General features: G+C 42.0%; 2 protein-coding genes across 9 annotated transcripts in view; both read right to left on the bottom strand.

The window, feature by feature from the left end:
* Positions 1-16,660, bottom strand: part of LOC117962290 (voltage-gated potassium channel subunit beta-2) — a 55,659-nt gene extending 38,999 nt beyond the window's left edge. For 4 of the 8 annotated variants that reach the window (XM_059002006.1, XM_059002012.1, XM_059002011.1 and 1 more), the window contains exon 1: positions 15,696-15,826. The gene's annotated coding sequence lies outside the window, so the exon portion shown is untranslated. Of the gene's footprint in view, positions 1-6,922; positions 7,204-15,526; positions 15,653-15,695; positions 15,827-16,638 lie in introns of those variants that run through there. The other 4 variants (XM_059002010.1, XM_059002009.1, XM_059002008.1 and 1 more) reach the window with 4 other exon arrangements.
* A 752-nt stretch (positions 16,661-17,412) lies between these two features.
* On the bottom strand, positions 17,413-20,673 carry LOC117425447 (protein/nucleic acid deglycase DJ-1). The gene is made up of 6 exons (XM_034042397.3): positions 20,463-20,673; positions 19,161-19,262; positions 18,980-19,039; positions 18,687-18,756; positions 18,343-18,429; positions 17,413-17,850 (listed from the first exon to the last, which is right to left on the bottom strand). Exons 1-6 carry the CDS (start codon positions 20,550-20,552, stop codon positions 17,690-17,692), a joined length of 570 nt encoding a protein of 189 aa, XP_033898288.3. The 5' UTR covers positions 20,553-20,673; the 3' UTR covers positions 17,413-17,689.
* Positions 20,674-20,878: the final 205 nt, after the last annotated feature.

Below are 20,878 nucleotides of genomic sequence, written 5' to 3'. Positions count from 1 at the left end.
ACCCTGAGCTGGAGAGAGAAAATCAACACCTACAGATAATGTGACTGGGTGAACTCTGTCTGAACTCTGGCAGATCTGTACACCGACCGCTCCAGCCACTCAACTGCTCCGGGGCTGAGGACAGGCTGTCGACAAGGACCACAGCTGCTAACTAGGGGGAGACTTGCAGTGCAGTATAATGAAGTGTTGTTTAAGAAACAGGCATGCTGTACCACCTACCACCTCATCACTAACTTTCAGCACCCAAAATCTTGCTCAGTTGCCTTTGAAATCAAATCAGTGACTAGATGTGTTAGTTTGTCACATCAAAGTCATTGTTTTGAAACGCTGTTATATATAGATCTATTCATAATATATATATCTTTCTTTTCAGACCCCGTTGGATTTGCACAGTGCAGTACGTCGACTGGATAATTACTCATTACACCAACTCCTCCAGGTGGCCTATCAATTATAACCCATTAGCACACGCTGCATTTAACATGGTCTTCATTTTTAGCCTTCTTCGTAAAGAAAAAAATCCTAAGGCGACTTTCGTAATAAAACAATTCATTTCAACTCCAAAAGGACAAGCATCACATAAACTCAATATCAAGATTTGCCTTAAAATTTAAAGCGACAGTGTCTGACAATCAGGGTCAATTTTAGACTAAAATGCTGCTGTAGCATAGCTTCCCGTACACTGCCTTATCAGGGATGGAAATAAGAGCATAGAAGTTTGATGCATTCCTGGAGTTTAATAAAACACACCTGAACTTGACTAATCAAGCTTGTATTAAAGCCTGGAATGGATCAAACTGCTATACAACAGGAATCTTTATTTCCATCACTGCTTCTGAGAAACCAGTAGAGATGCAAGAATTCTTAAATAATAATAATAATAATAATAATAATAATAATAATAATAATAATAATAATAATAGGTAACTGGAGATCTCCTTTCTTTTCTTATTTTGCCTTTTTAAGGATTTACAAGAAACATGTTCTCTGGCTTGTGAGGCTCGTCAGTGTAATGACCGTCTTTTACTGCCTTCAGTACCAATGCATAACTTTATTCCTTGATGTGAATTCATACTGGAGGCATGACAGTGGGTCTAATGGCTGGTTTCACAGACTCTGATTAGTAGTAATCCTGGATTACCTAATGCTACCTCAGGTAAGGCAGTTTCATGAATACTGTCAAATCGGGGTCTGTGAAACTAGCCATGAAGGTTTATCCCTGCTGGTCTTGTGAAATATACCAGGTGGGGGGGCAGCAGCATGGTTACAAACGAAGGTAAAACTGTAAAGAAACCGCACACTGAAGAATACACTGGCTGTAATGTTGGCCTGCTTGGTTTGCTTCTTTACATTAGTAAATTCTGCTTGAGTATTTTGAAGTTATGGATGGTTACATATAAAACATGTGCAACAATCAAATTATATTTAAAAAAAAATACTTCTAATAATGATAATGATAATAATGATAATAACATGTGTTGCTCCCAAGAGACATGGGCCAGCTTCCCCTACACTCTAGAAAAACCTAAAGCTAAATATCGCTAACTGGGAAATAAATATTGGTAACTGTCCATGCCCCATACCTATTAAACTATCACTCAAACCCAGTCTAGCACATGCTAGCTCTGACCCCAGTGTTAATCTAATCCATGTTACATTATAATAGATGCCACCAAATCCATATTAATGGAGATATATACAGCAGGCGCTCTTGTGATCTACAGCGAGCCAATCCATCAGTCCTCCAACGCCTCTTCCCAGACAAGGCACACACACCCGGCAGTGACTGAACTCAGACAGCGTGGATCAGGGCTGCTAAAAATAGAAACCGCTCGCGCTGCTTGTGATATAGCGGGAGTTCAGCCAGCATGATCCTTTACTGACGCGGAGACGGGAAGGGCATCAATCATTTTTTGTTCAGAGCTTTAAAAAAAAAAAAAGTATAGCACAGTTCCAAAACTGTCCCTTCATTCCTTCTCCTGTACTCGCAAAATATGTTTTTTAAGCTGTTGAAATATATTAGACTTTGATTAGTGGCAGGGCCCCCAACTGATAAAAATAACAACAATGTGTACAGCAGGTAGCTAATTCCACTAAACTACTATAATTTAGTACTTGCCTGCTGCTCATTATAATGTACAAGCCATCTGTGTTTTTTTTCCTCATCCTAAATTAAGAATGGGCATCAACTTGCTTTAGACTTCCCATTACTTCTTATTAGAGATACCAAAAAAAAAAAAAAAAACCTGAATCCAAATGATGGTTTTATTATTAGTGTGAAGGACACAGAGGCAGCAACAGCCTAGTCGCGCCATCAATCAGCCTTAATATGTACTAATCTTTCAATTTACTGCAGAGTGCCGTGCCGAGGCAATGAATTAATGGGAATCTATAGGAGTTGAAAAGGCAATAATAGGAACAAGATGAAACACATATTTGGGTGAATCAAGGCAACAGCGGACTGGCAAGGATTAGAGTTCAGAGAGTGAAGAGCCCCATGCGGGCCACATGTTCATAAAATCATACAAATCTGAATCTACATGACAAACAGTGGTGTTAAAAGATTTAACCAGAGCCCTGAAAAAGACTTTGTCGTCCTCTCGGGCCTTGTAATTTGAGTTAGTTGCCTATTATCTCCAGACGACTGGGTGAAGATTGAATTCTGCTCCCCCCATGTTTATAAATGTCTGGATGCTTCACACTTTTCCGGATTGCTCGGTGTGAAACCCTGTTTGGGACGCAGGCTCGGCACTGGCTTTGCGTCACATGAGCAGCTTGGGTAGGTAGCCAGCCAGGTTGGAGCGCGGACACCTTATGGCAGCCTCAGAGATCTCCAGTTTCTTTTGCATTTCAGCTTTCTCTCGCTCTTACAATTCTGTTAACGTAACTTATGCATTGGTTTCCACTGCATGATATCTTTCTGAGACGCTCATTTTTTAATTCTGTTATACTTTTTTTTTTTTACTCCCTGAATACATTCCAAGTAGTTTTGTTAGGATATTTTAATACTGGTACCCTGCCCTATATGTTGAGGTTTTTTACAATTGCTACTGTAGGTAGACACAAGTGTAATAAAGATGTCATTTAAAAAAATTTTTAACATTAATAATTCCCCATACTGGCACACTACACCAGCCTCTGTACTGTACGGATCCGCCGATGCTAGAACACTTATAAATACGAACCTCAACCTAGCCCTTGTTACGAGAGCCGCTGACACCAATCACCTTTTCAGCACCATGACAATCTCACGTTGCTTTAAACTCTGTGTAAATAACTTTCATTAAATATTAACTGCGCTGAAAACAGGAGCGGAGAGTAAGCCCGCACTGTCAAGGTGATTTATTCAAAACGACAAAGTGGTACCTGAGGAGCGAGTGTGGCTTACCTCCAGCCACAACGAAATGCATGGTGCATTAATGAACAAAATTAAAGTGTACAGAGTCTGGTATCTTGGCATCTAGCTTCCCAAACAACTGAACAACAGACATCTTAGAAGAATGCATGGCTCCAGTATAAACATCCCTACTGGCATTATCTTGAAAACTCTAGTAAGGAACTGAATGTGCTAATCAGTGTATTAATATTATTATTATGGTTACATGATCCCGGTACAGTACATCCGGGCTGTCAACAGCACATTACTGATTCTATTTGACTTTAATACATTTTGTACATAAAACGTACTGAATAAACTTGTAGAATACAGCATATAATTACTTAGAATATAGCAATTATCGACGAACCAGCAGTATAGTAACTTTGATATGAAACTGCTCTTGTAAGCCGCAAGCAATAATTGATGTCTTTCACCACTAATGGATTTGATCTGCTGTCTCCTGGGTCTTTATGTTTTTATGATGTTTATACTGTGATCATTCAGAGTGGTCCTGAGTGTCTTCGATCTAATATTGATTTGTATTTGTATTTGTAGGTAGCCTGTGTTTAAGCTGCTTTACAAGGTCAGCTATTCAGCAGGGACTGGCTTTCTCTTTTTAATGCCCTTGTTCCTAGCAGAGTCACTGTACAGACACAAAGACTCCCAGCTGACAGATCCATTTCTGGTTTTATTAAGAGTTCAATAAGCTTGTTACCTACATTTAGGCCTCTTCGTTTTGGGTTTTTATTTTTGGTCATGTGATGTCTCTTTAAATGTTATATTCTGACAAAATGGAAAGAGACTTCCGGTGAAAAGTCAGTTACATATTTACAGTCTACAGTATAAACCGGATTGCCACAACACACAAACTACTGCACAACTTCCTAAGCAACCCTCAGTCAAAATGTTATCTTGCAGGATATTGCAAAAGCTCGTCACAGCCAATAATTGTGGTCAAAGCTCCTTTTCGTTCTGACTCAAGGAGGTGGCTGTTGGACCAGCATGTAGCAGAGGGAGGTGACAGTAGCACCTCCCTTCTCTTGCTTGTCTAATTTAACCCCCCCCACCCACTCCCCCGCCTCATAACTCTGAACGTATCGAAAAGTCTAAACCGTCTAAAGCAGAGTGGCTCTCACCTGCAGGCAGCAAACAGTAAAACTGAAACCCGTCACATGTGCCCAATCTCTGCCTGCCTCTCCCTCTCTTCCCCCGAGCGCTAATTCTAATGCTGTGAGACAGACAAAATGCAAGATGCAGGGTCATAAATCACAAGTCATTTCCCACCCCCCCCCTCTCCCCCACATTGCAACAGACAGAGCAGGTTTCATTGGTGGGCAGAGCCACGCAGCATCTCTCTCATTGGTCACTGCCCAGCTGCAGAGCAGAGAAAGAGCCACAACTTTACTCAGCGATTCAGTCCTGAAGCATCTTCTCTCCACGGAGCAGCCAAGTCACTTGCAGAGAGGAGGCAGGAGGCAAGCAAGCAAGCAGCTGTAGCAGTACCAGCTCACAGACAGAAGAGACGAGCTCTACCAAGCACGAGGGATTAGGCACAGGACACAGGCCCAGGAATGTATTAACAAAACAGAAAAAAACACACAATATGTACAGTAAGAGAGACAGATGTCCAAAAAAAAAAATGTAAAAAAAATACAAAATACAGCAGCAAAAGACGTACACATAAACCACTCAGGCACATGTGCACATGTATATACGGATCATATGAATGTACCATGCCCCTGTAGCTTTGCTACAGTGGGATGGATAGTTGTTGACAGTCAGTCAGTTTGAAGAGCTGGCTCTCAAGCCGTGACCCTAAATAAAAGCCCCATCAGTGAGGGGGGCTTGTTTCTTTGATTCATGATGGAAGCAATGTCAGGGACTACGAAGGGCAGCAGGCAGACAGGCAGTACTGCGGCAGTGCACCGAGCGTTTTTACAGCGGTATTGATCCGAGAGGCTGCTATACTAAAAAGAGAAAAGCGCAAAACACTTTTCAGCGACCTCTTTAACCACCTGCCTCCTCGGTTAGGCTGAAAGCAGTCTTGGGAAAACACCAACTTAATATACGCCTGTCAAGACATTAATTTGCAATCTGTACTTAAGCCCATCAATAACATTCGGACACACAATAAGACGCGCAGGATGTTCTTTTAATGCATTCTGGAGAGGGTGCTTTGCGCTTTTTAATAGGCTCGTAATGCATGTTGATGATAAATAGCTGTTCCTGACTGAGAGCACCACTTAGGAGTAAAAAACAAAACCAGCGAGGTTCGGAGACCATGCTGGATTTAAAAAGCTGTGTCCTCAAATTGCTGTCGTTATCTTTCTTGCTGAATGGGAGAACTGAATATCCTGGATGCCTATAAATGGAGATCTGATGCCCTATCAGTCACATCTGGCTCCTCGCCACAGTCCAGAGTTAAAACTAACAAGGCAAATGTTCTGTTTACACTTGCTGTGTACTTGAAATGGAGTTGTCAACAGCGCTCTGAAAATTACATATATTCCTCACAATGCAGCATTGTTCCTTTTTATTAAAATGAAGCACAGAGTACTTATTAAAATGATCAATGTCAACACATGTTAACATCCTCATTGTTAACCCCAAATTATTGCTGACAAATAATAAAAACATATTTATTCTTGTGATATAACCTCTCCTGCATGCATGTTTTATAATCCCCATGATCAAGAGCAGATTTATGTAATAAACAGTTAACACATCATTGGTACAACTAAAGCAAAACTGCCAGATCACATAATAAATAAATAAAAAAAACAGTGCACACGTTACAGGGAGGAAAAGGGTGCTGCGTCAATTAATAAACTTCAAGTCTCTACAGCAGAATCCATGACTTTGCCCAGGCAATGCAACAACTTACTTACTGCACCAAAAACATACTGGCGACACTGTATTCAGTTTTATCAATACAGCATTCATACTTGTTTTACACACTTCCAAATATAGATTCTTATAGAAACTATACACTGCATAACGCTGTCTTAAAAGACTGAAGTCATGAAATATATATATTTGATACACTAAGCTTGTTTCTGTAATAGATGTGGAGTAACATTTATGCAAGTACCACTACATGTAGTCCCTGTTCATTTATTAGGTCTTATGTAAAATAAATATATTAAAAAAGTTAACTGATATATGCACTGTTCTGCAAAAGGATGTGTAAAGGAGACTCAAAACATTACCACGCATTCATACAGATGTATAAACAGTACATCTAGAATATCCTGCAATATAGCTAGATTGTAAGATTAAATTAAAGAGGATAGGACATGCATTAAACATGACAGGGATGCTACAGGGGAAGCAAAACCTTCCCCCTGTGTAATACGGTATGCATAGATGCCTCTCTATGCAGCAGGAAAGATGGGGAGAGGGAGAGAGAGATAGAGGAGAGAGAGAGACAGAGAGACTCACAAGCAAGACTCCTGCTGCACTGCATCTGCTAGTTAAAAAAAAGAGACACAGAGAGAGGGAGAAAGAACACGAAAGAATCTTCCAACAAGACAAGAACCTTACCTACCTCTGTCCTTTCCTGTTTTCCCAGGTCGGCAGTCCCAGCTTGACTGGTGATGGAAAGTCTTGGGAGGGTGAAAAATAGGGGGAAATCCAACAGGAAGGTGTGAAAAAAGGGGTTGGATAAAAGGCAGGGATGGTGCCTGTGTTTGCGCGTGTGTGCGAGTGAGAGAGAGGGAGGAGAGAGTGTGACTGAGGAAGAGAGGTGCAGATGAATAAAAGGAAAAAGGTCTCCCCTTAGCACAGTCAGCACAAGAGCAGACGAGTGAAAACAGAGAGAGAGAGAGGGGAGAGAGAGAGGAGAGGAGAGGAGAGAGAGAGGGGAGAGAGAGAGAGAGAGAGAGAGAGAGAGAGAGAGAGAGAGAGGAGAGGAGAGGAGAGAGAGAGGAGAGAGAGAGAGAGGAGAGGGGAGAGAGAGAGAGAGAGCGCTAGAGGTTTCTCCTGATTAGCAAAAAAAAATAATAATAATCAGCTGACACTGAAGCTCTGCTAGCCCTGCCTGGCTGAAATCCATGTAAAATATCACAGGGAAGGAGAGGAGAAAATAAAAAATGTAATTACTGCAGCAAAACGGCGTCTTGATAAGGATTTCAAGCTTGCCTGCAAGTTAGATGTATATACTCCTGCTACATAACATAGCACAATATGTACTGTACTGAACACAAGCCGAAACATTTTAAATTGCTATTACAGACTACTCCTCCTAACACCGTCTTGCTTGAGGAAGGAAACAACATTTTCACACACGTCTCTGCTGCAAGCAAGCAGCAGTGACCTGGTATTACAAGCTCTGCTCTCAAAATGAAAGGCCATGCATCTTAATGAAGGTCACATGAGCCCCTATCGAGACGTGCTTGTCTTGACCTGAATATCACACATCATATTGCTGCTCTGCTTGTTTTCTGCCACTCAGCTAAATTCCCCTTGAATAGCGGGACTGGAGAGTGTCCCAATGTTATTTTATTATTTCTAGGGCTGCTAAAATGGAAACGTGAGGGACAATGGTACTGGATCCAAAAGCTGCTATTCATTGCACTCAAGTAACTGGCGACTGTGACGTCATTGAAAAACGTTCTAGTGCTACTGTACAGTGCATTACATAATGTAATCAATACCTCATTATAAACTTATGTGTCGTTACAGGATGCTTAGACCAAGGACAGGCTGTTATTAAAAAAAATGGAACGCAAATAAATTAATGCATACTGCAGCATTTCTGTCAAAAGAATGACGGTCAGGTTTTGAAAAGGGAACAGATTATTTTAAATCGATTTTAAGAATGACCAGTTTTTTCAATATGAAATCTACAGTCAGTTTGGCTCGACTGTTAGGGCTGAGGGCCGGGAGCCTGCAGATGCTGGTTTCAAATGTAACACAGACACAGATTTACAGCCCAACTCTGAGAAAGTCACTCCACCTTCAAATGTCTCCGACCACCGAGCTCCAAAACTGGACTCAGGCTGGACCCCGCATTATAAACTATACGCAGTTTGATAGGAGGTGGGCGAAAACATTTGTAATTAAAAACACAAATACAGCTCTAGCCAAAAGTTTAGCATCACCTAGAATTAAAAAAAAAAAAACTATATGAACGTAATTTATATTTTATTTAACATCATGTAATCAAAGAAACTACAAAATGATATCGCAAAAGTATCGCGGAAGCCACAATAGTGTACAGTATTTCACGTTAGATTTTGAATTATCAGATTTTTTTCAATTTGTCAGTTTATGGAAAACTACAAAGCGGTATGTAATTCAGTATGCTAACGTAACATTATTCAGCAGGATTCACTCAACTTTATGAAGCATAATTAATTCATTTTGTAGCGTGATGCAAAACTTTTGGCCATAGCTGAACATACATAAATACACAATAATACAAAATATAAAAATCAGCAAATGAACTGCACGCCGTTTAATATAAAGTGACAAGCGGCCTTCATGAATATTCAACGACATGCATCTGAGAGCCTGCTGCAGCATGCAAACACATTAAGCAAACTTCATCATTTTCAAGGTCAACAGCAAAAACAAATTGGTTTGCTGTGATTTTAAGGGTGAGGTTTTCCTTTGGCTGAATCAGACTAAACCCACCTTCCCTAAAACCATCTCAGAGATCGTTCTCCCTTGCAACTGTCTCTCTTGTTAAAATGGACAGGACTGCCCTGAAACTGGCTCACAATATGCTTGCGATATAGAATTGCAATAGTTTACCCCAAAACATTCAGTAGAACTTTTACATTGAAAATTACCATAAGCTTGGGCAGCTGCTTCAGTTAATGCGATCTCTGTTTTAAAATGACCCTTTTTTGTATTTAGAGTTTAATGTTATATTTCAGCTACACGTATTTTAAAATCAGTTAGATTTGCCTCTACTCTTTTTTTACAGTCTGTTCTATTGAAGCTCTAACCATTTGCTCTCTATGTAGTGATCCTCCACAATAATAATGATGTAACAGAGTAAACTTTTAAAGTTAATTAGAATAACTATCAGCTTGGGACTGCAGTATGTGTGTGCGTGTTTACATTAGATAAGCAAGCGTGCCAGTAAATGTGTACTAAATGCAAGATTATGTATTTCTGACAATTCCTATAGGAATACACAATGCAGAAACTTTTTTTGAATGATTTATTAGCTGGGTTTACCATTAATCAAAAGCTTTTGCCCACTCGGAGAGCTCTGGTACGAGAAGAAAACGGTTCATTAATTAAAATCAGACGCAGCGACTATTCAAAGCTTCAGAATTCAAAGCTTTTCAAAGAAATTAGTTGGACAGCATACTGACACACATACAATTAGCTCTGATTATATACCATCTACCTGTGCCAGTCTAGGCTATACAGAACATTATTGTGATAGAGGGGACAAATGGCATATTAACAAATCTGCTAAATGAATGCAGTACAGTTATGGGCTAGAGCGTATACCGGTCACTAAAGGATTACATTTTTCATGTGGCCGGGATATAAAAGATAAATTCAGCTTTCTATGGAGCCACTGAAGTTCCATTAACACGGCATACGCGTCTAATGGTAGATAAGGGGACCGAGTCACGAAGTGCAGAAGTGTAATGGAAGCCAGGGAGGTTGAAGGGTACGGATGTAGGGATCATACTGTAGATGCGTAGTAGTAGGGAATTATTTGTCTCAGCTGGCTTCCTGATAAAGCCTGCCTCTTCCTTCAATGTCGAGCACCTATGTGCCAACCCTGTGGAGGGCTCAGCAGTGCTTCAAACCCCCCTTTGTCTCCGAGTCACGCTTGGGGTTTACTGTAAAGTACATGCACTGAGCCAGAAAAAACTAGACAGTACTAAACAAATTGCTTACTACACATGCACCCTGAAGAACTCTGACGGCACTGCTTGAAAGAGTTCCTTTTCATAAGCATTACTCTTGCCATTATGGACATATAATTCAGCACGTTCATTTTTAACCATGTGTCATAATGAGACAATAGAACAGCCACACTCACCACCCCCATTATTCTGATAGTCATCATTCAGTATTATATCACATTCATATTTAATTGTTCATAGAATATTCTACACTTGAACAGACACAAATAACGCTGTAACCCTATCTAAATGCAACACATTTAAACTCCAGGCCTCCGCAGATTGGAATGCATTACTGGTGTCGCTGTTGATAATTATCTCTTAATCGCTCCCCCATCCCCTTAAACAGATACGGGTTAGGGCCATAAAATAGACAAAGACAACAGGGGGTTGTTTTTTGGTGAAAAGATAATAAACGGTCTGAATTTTACTGGGTTGGAATAACTTGGGATCCCCAGCGTTAAGTGTCATAACTCACAAGCTTCTGGGTCTCTGACGTACATTACTATGCAGAGTCTTTCCCACACCATTGCTGCTATGTTACAGCTACCAGCATCTACAGACAGTCTGCAACAAAGGCAAAAAAGACATCCGACAAATAAATTCATTAATTTCAACAAAAAGTTTAGTGTCATTACTCTATTAATACAATCAAGACCAAACCCACTACTGTATGTGATTACCATTAACTCGCTGGAATGGAGCCCAGGCTGTAAGCACTGGCTAGCCGTGAAAGTGCTGCACAAACCAAGATATCAAGAGGTTTAAACACTGGCAAGCTGTCAGCTTCTGCCCACTACAGCTGTGCAGTCTAACACATCTCATTCATTTAAACTACTCCCTATTCAGTCCACATCCGCCGGAAATGGGCTGGGTAGGAACTATCAGATCATTAAATAACCCTGGCACCTTCCTGACCCTTAAACTCCTTTCAATTTTAATATTACGAACGCACCTAAGGGCCAAGATGTGTATTATGATGTCAGTGTGTCTTTTTTTTCCTTGTTGTAGATGTTTGATGCACCCCTAAAGCTGTTCCTGGATTCAGCGGTCTGAAAATGCAATGCATGTCAATGGTGGTAAGATGTCATGCTTGTTTCTTAGACATTGTGGCTCATCACGGGTGAAACTGCTGCACCGATAGGAGCCGTGTTTCCATCCCTGGAACCGGCAACCTTAAAAATACCTTTGTCAGTGAATCACTGTTAGATGACAATAAACTACAACACATGGCTTGGTGTGCTCTTGCTAGCTGCGATGAGCGTTCAGCATTTCAGCTGTTATCTTCCTGCGCTACAATACCCTGGCACTGAAAGAGAACGGAAAGTACAGTAAGACAGCAAACAAGCCTCGTCAGAAGAATATATTCAAAACAAGATAGGCTAGAAAGACGAATAAGCTACGACTTCTTAGCCTGTGCTGGTAGCTTTATTTTATATTATTTTTGTCCAACCAACAAACAGAACGCATTGTGGTCAGGTAGAAGACCCGACGAGGTGAATCAGGCACATTTTTTCACATGTTTGTCACATGTTTTTTCACTTGTGTCATGTACCTGATACTGTATAGTGTCCTATTAAAATCAAAGTGATTTTAACTGAGTTTCAGTTCACAGGAAAGTTGGAGTAGTGGGTATTCTTTCCTCAATATACTGTATCCATTTTGCACAATGATATGTGAGGACGCTGGAAAAGCTACACTCAAGGTCCCCATGTGCCAGGGAGGAAAACTGATCCTGTGTGAAAAAAATATATCCTGGAAGATCTACCCTGTTGGTATCTATTCCAGCGACGATACATCGGTCACATGGTTTTAGTTTCTCCCTGTCCCGTCGTGTCGCCTCGCGTCCCGTCCGTGCTTTACTTTACATAACGCCTGTAGTGTGTGCTGGCAGGCTTATGCCCAACACTTTCTTGGCTGTGTTTTTACTGCCGCAAACCATAACACCATAAGCGAGAAGCAGAGACTTGCAGCATTCGACTGATGAGTGAGGAATTAAAAGAGAGATTTCCACTTTACAGAAAAATAAAAAGCACAAATCTAATCTTACTCCAACACAGTCTGAAGAACGGGAAGATTACTCTGCTGGGTGCCGCACTGTCAGATACTGGTAATGTTGCTCAGACACTGGAGTTTTTCAGGCTGGTTCACGCGTTTAAGCCCCCCTACTTTGGGGCAAAGTGCAAGCCAAAGCAAAGCAGGAATAGCAGAACACAACATTTTAAAATCTGTCATCGATAATGTCACTAAGGATGGCCACATTTGTGGGCTTGTCAAGCTTCATATTATAATACAGATGTCAGAGAGATTGCCCTTCACATATGCACTACCTGCAATGTGCTGATTTTTATTGCGATGCCCTTCACAGTGCCGCACCTGTGCCATACACACCGTCCTGTAATGCCTCATTTCATTTTATTGAAATACATCAAATGTCTTTCCTGTGCGGTAAGCCTGTTGAGGGTATGCCTGCTCGCTCCGCAGATGAGATTGCTGATGCAAACAGGGGATCTAGGGAATACAAATTGCATTTTCCATGAGAGGATTACTGTAGTAAAATAATAATACTGGAATATTAAGATGCCGCCCAATATGAAAGATTATAATTTCAGCACATAATCATAATCCTTTTTACTCCTACACATTTAAAGGAGTTTAATTTTTGTTTTTCTAAACAAACTACATGCAAAAATTTCCACTTAATCACATAATAAATCACATGCCTCTTTAACTGGCAAAATAACAGCTTTTTTATTGAATAGAATTCATCCACAAAATGAACAGTGTTCTGCACAAATCTCACTTATCTCCAGGTCGGTTAATGTCAACTAGTGCATTTCAAAAACTATTAGAACATTTCAATACATTAATCTCTCTGTAGAAATCTGCTACACCATACACCTTATGGAAATGACTAACACGAGTCACCTCTAAAAAGGTCAATGAACATCGTGAGGAATAAGCCTTGATCAAACACACACACAGGCTATAAAATGCTAGCCTAGAACGGGTTTAATATTGCTGTGCTGAACATGTTTTTTTCTTAAATCTCTGGGGCAGAAATGAAAGTCAAATGAGGACAACCTAGGGATATTATTATTATTTGTTTATTTAGCAGACACCTTTATCCAAGACAACTTACAGAGACTAGGGTGTGCGAACTATGCATCAGCTGCAGAGTCACTTACAATAACGTCTCACCCGAAAGACGCAGCACAAGGAGGTTAAGTGACTTGCTCAGGGTCACACAATGAGTCAGTGGCTGAGGTGGGATTTGAACCGGGGACCTCCTGGTTACAAGCCCTTTTCTTTAACCACTGGACCACACAGCTGGTACAGCTTATAAAACCTAAAGGAGCAATATGGAGAGTACTCTGCAGGATATGCTAGAGCCTGCATGGTGCATCAGTTGGGATAGTGCATTTATTTAATGTTAAATGCACCCTCTGATCTAGCCTGCTGCACAAAGATATGCATCAGGAGGTCAATGTGGTGCTCTGGTTACAAAAATCAGATGAACAACAAAAAAAGAATGTGTTTAAGTCTACAGTAAATAAAAATAAAAACATCACTGCCTTGTCTAATACACGAGAGCCTATCACGGGGCATTACTGCATCCATTAAATGTATAATCTCCTGATTGATTTCATGTTCAGAAGCAGGCCCATGGCTGCAATGCGATTCAAGGTTGATTTTTAATCCATGCAGAACAGTTTCAGGCATGTGGGGGGGGGGGGGGGGGGGGGGAGTGCTGAGAATCAGGGGACACAACAGGTTCCCTTCACTGGGAGTGAAACTCGAAATAGCCCTGAACCCATACCTGCATTTCCCAGCCTCCCTTGTGCCCTGCTCTGAACTGATCACACATATCACAGCATGAATCAGACACATGCTCTTGAGTCTGTAGGTTTACTAACAGGAGCTGTCCATGCAGCTACATAGGGCACGACAAGGTATTTATCAGACATCAAGCTTGTGGGTCCTGTTCATTTAAAGAATATTCTTTACTGGAGTGAGCTTCAAGCCCTGTGAGTTCTCTCTCTCTGAGCCGGAGTCCCTGCCTTTATTGACGACACAGCTCGGCTTTTGCAAAGGGGTTTGTGTGGCTGTTGCTATTTATGGCGACTTTCTCAACGCTGAAGTGCAAAAGAAGGGGCGCTGACAAAGAGGAAACACCACAACAGCTTGCATGAAGTGCGTGACTGACGGCAGCTCTCAAGTCTTCCTGTTTGAACACATTTTAACACCAACACGCTTCAAACACACGCGGGGGGGGAAGATCATCGGTAAATAATTCTAATTTTACTAGCAAGCCAGCAAGCCTCCCCTGCTCCCCCGTGCTAGTATCATTTCATTAGTCTGTTAGAGAAGCAGTGTGGATTCACCACCTGATTGTAATGTTAAAAAAATACTGCTGTTCACAGCATGCTGGTATAATGAGCATCATACAAATATGGTATTAGTGTGCTGCATTTGACATTGAACTGCACTTAATAGGTGAAGAAATCACTAGTGCCATGAGCTATGCTTGACACATGTAGGTCCACAATGCTAATGTTAAGAACTACACCTGTTTGTTACATTATATATATACAGACCACGGTGCAGTGCGGTTCTGCTGCAGGGAGCTGCATCCTCTATCATGCTGCTGTAACTCGTCCCAGGTGCAACCAGAAGATGACAGCACCTGCGACTATATCCTATCCGTGTTGCAGAGGCGGAGCTCACCTATTTCTGACAGCGCAGTGGTGCAACACAATGCAGCTAAAGCCAGCGCCATGCAGCACTCCGGGTTATACAGAGCATGCCCACTCCCGGCCGCACAGCGTCCTCTTAACACAAGACGAGCCAAACGCATTATTATTTGCAAACACACGCAATTGAAAACGCAGTTTTGTACGATCAGTTTTTTTGGGTTTTTTTTTAAGCAATCCCTTTACTTGCCGAAATGGATCAAATTAAATAAGAACAATAATGACAACAGCAACAACAAACACGGTTTTTAAATAAGTCACAATAGCCAAATTAAACAACCTGCATATATTTCTATTTTTAAAAAAAACAACAAAAAAAACATAAATACTGTATTATTACACACGATCTAGCTGTCGCCCTGACGCCCTAAAAAGGTACACTGTCGCTTTAAAACAGATCAAATAATATTGACAGAAAAGAAAGCACCTTTCAGTTCTGGTAGATTCCCATCGCAAGCACATATAATTACAAGTCATTTTTTATTAGCATTTTAATCAGGTCAAGTTAATATTACCGTATCAACATTTTTAGTAGATCACTGCATAGAGATACACGCGTAGGTTTCACAATTGGTGGACGAACCCCCTGCTTTTCTCCTCTGAGGCAGAGCAACGTTTTTATAATTTGTTTTCTGAAGCTGGGCCACGATTTAGAAACAAATAAATAACAACAAGACGTCTAACCTGTCAGTTTCCTGTCAAGACCAACAGCAAATCCAGACCTTTTGTTTTTGACAGCGACCATCTACGACCCAGCGTTGCTGCAACTCCGCTTGTTTTTACCGCTTTGGAATCCCCACCACGAGCTGCCGCAGACCCCCGCCCACTCGCCTATTGGGGACCCGTCATTGGTCGACAGGGCAACTGTCGTGATTCCGAATGGCCGGAGCGGCTGTCAGTCAGAGGTAGTTCCCCGAGGCAAGCCTTGCTTAAACGTCCCGCCCCACTCGCGTCCCCACCGCCCCTATTGGTCAACAAGGGAGTCTGTCTCCCAACACTGCTTTCTGATTGGCTCAGGTGACAGTTTTAAATGCTGAGTTTGCCGCACTCTCCTCGGCGCTGTACTATCAGTCGCTGCCGCTTTATCGGGATATCTAGGGAGAAATAAAAAATATCCGAAGAAGCGGCCGTCCCAGTTAAGCATTTGAGAGACCTCGGACTTTTTTGTTTATAAATGAAAATAAAGACATCACATTATGATTAAATGTTAAATACGTCATTTACATTTCGACTCATTTGTTTATTTTTTATTTCCTAAACAAAATTAATCTTTTTTTTTTTTTTTTTTTTAATTTCAACATGAAATGGAAAAATAATGAAATCATATCTCATCACAAGGCGTGGCGGCGCCTGTGATGTTGTCACGACAACTTTCTTTGCAACTGCAGCCTGAGAAACCACAGCAGACTCCTTCGAGAGTTTACAGTGGCTTACGCAATTTACGCAAGTCACAGCGTAATCACGTACTCACTGCACTGTGCTCTAAAATAAACTATTCATCAGCCATTCATTAGTTCCGTTTAGGCTAACACAAATACTCCACCACTTAGAAAAGACGTAACAACGGAAATATATGAAAATAGCAATTCGCCATTTATTATAAAGTGTTTAAATTTCATTCACTTACCCCTGCGCATAATGCATTTTAAAAAGATAAGTAATGATAGCGACAACATAAACAAACTTGAAAAAAAAATCCCTCTTCCTTGTAGTTGCATCCTTCGTTTCCTCAATCACAGCAAACAGGATACAGCTCAAAGCGTGTATTTGCATATCGGGTCATGCAATGCAAATTAGCGGCGACACTGTGACTCGCCCCACTCGCCAACAACAGCTAATCGACCTCCTCGTTGGATTGCTTTGCAGGACGTTTTAAAGCTGGTCACAGCCCGGACATCACAGTAATGAAATGATTCACCTGCACTCATGCCCACAGGCACCAGACTCGTGCTTTCACACTAAAACTGCACGCTGCATGCTCAAGAGCTGAACTGTGCATGCAAGCAGCAAAAACGAGCAGCCTGCAGTGTGAAAATAATTCAACCACGTTCTATCTCCAAACTGGAGATGCTGTACAGTGGCACCTTCTTACCATCGTGTGATTCACCCTTCCCGAAGCTCAGATTCTGATTTACCATCTTTCACACAGAGAATTCAACCTCCTCCTGCCCCCTTTCCTACCCCCTGTGCATTACCTCTGTGGGTTATGAGGCTGCTCATGCTACATCAATGTGACTGTATCTTACCATTAGCACATTTTATTTAAAAAGATCCTGGATTGCAAAGAGCCGTCTTTAACCCTAAAACAACTCAGCAGACAATCTCTCAAGGATACAAACGCTCCTTTAAAACCAGGGACGGTAAGCTTTTTCTTTTTAAAAACGACATTTCACACAATCAGTCAAAGGACAGATTACATTTCAAGTTTATTGAAGTTTGATCAAGCAGACGCTCGCTCTTTGTTAAAGCACAAGAAATCAACTATAAAAAGCCACAAAATCATGAACCCGCGATTCCAGCTTTGCAGCGCGGTTCTGCCGAGGTGGGTGCTGGGTACAGTCACCGAAGTGCGCAGGGTTTTGCAGATGATGTGATGAAGGTGCAATTAGAAGGCCACAGACGACAGCCACCGGACAAGCTCTCTTTGATTGGTTTGAATCCCGCGGAAGCGCTGGTCCCTAGTCTTTCAGCACGAGAGGAGCTTTCACTCGGTCGGCCACTTCCTTGCCCATTAGGGCTTCCACGATGGCCAGTGCAAACTCAAAGCTGGTCCCAGGCCCGCGGCTTGTGATGAGGTTGCCGTCCTTTTCCACGCGAGACTCGGAGTACTTGTAGTGATCTGCAGGGAAGAGACACAGGGAGACATGACAGCGTGAACTCAACTACTTTTAAGCTATGAAAGTACTTAGAAAATAAGAGAATACAGTAGTTTATTTGCCATTTTATCTTCAGTACTACACTGATTTTGGGTCAGAAAGGTTATTTTGAGTACCAGGATAGGGAATGCATAGCAGTCCGGTATTTCCCAGGTTTTAGAGATATATAGCTCAATACAATATGGACAGGTTCAGACTGCTATGCAATGGGAGTTTTAATGCCATCCCTGTGAGATATTAGATTATATGATTTTAATAACAGCAATGAATTATCCCTAAAGTACTGCCCGGCAGCAAATGACCTTGAAAGAAAAGCTCAGATCAATTGCAGCTGTGAGGCGAAACAAAAAAAACCAAGAGCTTAGACTGCCCCCTTCTGGACACAACGTGCTACTACAATTTGCCTTCATGCATGCAACAGCAGCTTGTTTGCCTCCCTCCCAGCTGCACGTTACCTCCAGTCATCATCTTGTCCCTGGCCAGCGGGTGGGTGGTGACTCTGCTTCCGTAGGCAATGCCGTGTGCCAGGAGGGCTGTGGGTCCTGAAAGAGGAGAGAGCGGAGACTCATCACTCTGAACCCTCGACAGCACGTGCAGAGTAATGCACGGAACCTCGGAACACAGGAGGCTTCGGACGGAATGTCAGCGAATTCTAGAACAGAGTGGAGGATGCTGGGCATACAGTTAGGGGAGAAACAGCGAGATGCATGCAAAACCAACTAGATCATTGAATAAAACTGAAGAAAACACTCCGAGTCACTGGCAGTGTTAGACAGGGGGCCAGCCCTGGCTTCCCTACCTGCACAGATAGCTGCAATCAGCCTCTTACTGCTTTCTTGATCCTTCAACACGTCCTTCACAGCAGAGGACTGACAAAAAAAAGAATAAAACAAAACAAAGACTGTCGCTTGCGGAGCAATTTAAAAGGACTTCATCTGCAAGAGAAAAGCAGTTCACATTTACAGCACTGCAATGCATTTCAGATATAAAGGAAGCTTTAGCGCATGTCAAGTGTACTTTCCTTGGAGGTTACTTGCACCCTGCTCTGAAAGGTCTCCTTGTTGAAACCCTCCCATCTAAGCTCGCTCTTACCTCAGAGAGGTTCTGGGCTCCCAGGTTTCCTCCTGGCAGGACGACAACATCATAAGGACCCTGAAGAAAAAAAAAAAAAAGACAGAAAGGATGTTATTGTAGGGCGACAGTCAAAACAGTTGATCTACCATTTCCCCCCCTTCTATGCCCCCCTCTGCCCTTACCCCTCACCCCTCCGAACCTGTTTCCATGCCTCTTCCAGGCTGGCATCTGGGCAGAGGAGCACATCCCGGCTGCACTGCACCGGCTCCTTCCCACTCAGTCCCGCCACGGTTACTGAAATCTGGGACAGAACACAGAGACTCCTTTATACCTGCAGCAGCTCCACTTAGAACAATACAGGACGGAAACAAGACTCCTATTGCATTGCAGATTCACCTAGTCCAGGAGGCTATGTGGTCCAGTGGTTAAAGAAATGGGCTTGTAACCAGAAGGTCCCCGGTTCAAATCCCACCTCAGCCACTGACTCATTGTGTGACCCTGAGCAAGTCACTTAACCTCCTTGTGCTCCGTCTTTCGGGCGAGACGTAGTTGTAAGTGACTCTGCAGCTGATGCATAGTTCACACACCCTAGTCTCTGTAAGTCGCCTTGGATAAAGGCGTCTGCTAAATAAATAAATAATAATAATAATATTACTACCAGCTTGATTAGCCCCAGTGTACAGCTAACAAGCTCAGGTGTGTTTTATTAAACTCAAGTTGTTTTTCTCTTCCTAATCCCTGAAGTTACATAAAAGAAGGATCTGCACAGATCTTACATGATTTACATTTCTGAAACATTGCAGGTGCTTTTAAATGCATAAAATGATGTACCTGTCTGTACCTCTGCTTAGCAATTTTACACAAACTGTGGAAGTGTGCATGCAAGAGATGACTATCAAAGCAATCCCACTCTAAACTCTGACATTTGCAATCGCCTGCGGGTCTATTTCCATCACAGAACACATTCCTTTAACTAATCCATTTCCACGCCGGACTTTAATTCGCACAAGTGATTGGATAATGACACGCATGTCAACCCTGCGGTAATGCATCGGTAAGGTTAACTAAGCAATCCACAGCTTCTTTCTACAGAACCAGCTGGTAATTCAGAAACACTAAGGCCTTGCCTGCTATCCTAGTATCTGGACGGCGATTATAATCGGACTTCAATAATATCAATAGTCTTTGTACCGTAACTCGCAGTTCTTGTGTAAAAACACGTCGTATGTTGATTATAATCGCACACAGAAATAAGGGCAACATGCACAAAGCACTAGCGCCCCTTCCTCAAGCACATGTTGTAAAAACATGACATAATATATTATTAAAGTGTACAGTTATTATTTTTTAGGGCTAGTCGTGGGAGGTCGTGCATTTGGACCGGCCGTGTAAACTGCAGACTGGCCGATATGTTGCTCCTTCTCACGACATTAGAATGAACACACGCTCGAGGATTGAACACACGCTCGAGGATTAAACACACGCTAGTTATATAACTGACCCCGGCTCTACGCATGATGTCCACCGGTATAACCGTCTCCATCTCCTCGGCTCCTTTTGCCAAAATGACCATTGCACGCTTGGCCGCCATGGTTGGTTATCGGTGGATTTAATTTGCAAGGTGCAGTTGTGCGACACGGCGGGGTTTGCAGATCGACAGTCTGCAAAGTGAGATGAGACAGACAGCCTTTTAACTCGCGCACACCCCTTTACAGGTACGGCGCCAGAACAGGGACAAAATACAAAAGAAATATAAACGCGATATACAACATGTCCTTATCTTTACACGGTAATGTTAATGTTGCAAAGTCAAATAAATGATGATTATTATTTTCTTAGCAGACGCCCTTATCCAGGGCGACTTACAATTGTTACAAGATATCACATTATACAGATATCACATTATTTTTTACATAC

This window comes from Acipenser ruthenus, chromosome 27 (genome assembly GCF_902713425.1).
Source record: "Acipenser ruthenus chromosome 27, fAciRut3.2 maternal haplotype, whole genome shotgun sequence".
Lineage (NCBI taxonomy): Eukaryota > Metazoa > Chordata > Actinopteri > Acipenseriformes > Acipenseridae > Acipenser > Acipenser ruthenus.
This window is presented reverse-complemented; position numbering and strand designations above follow the sequence as displayed.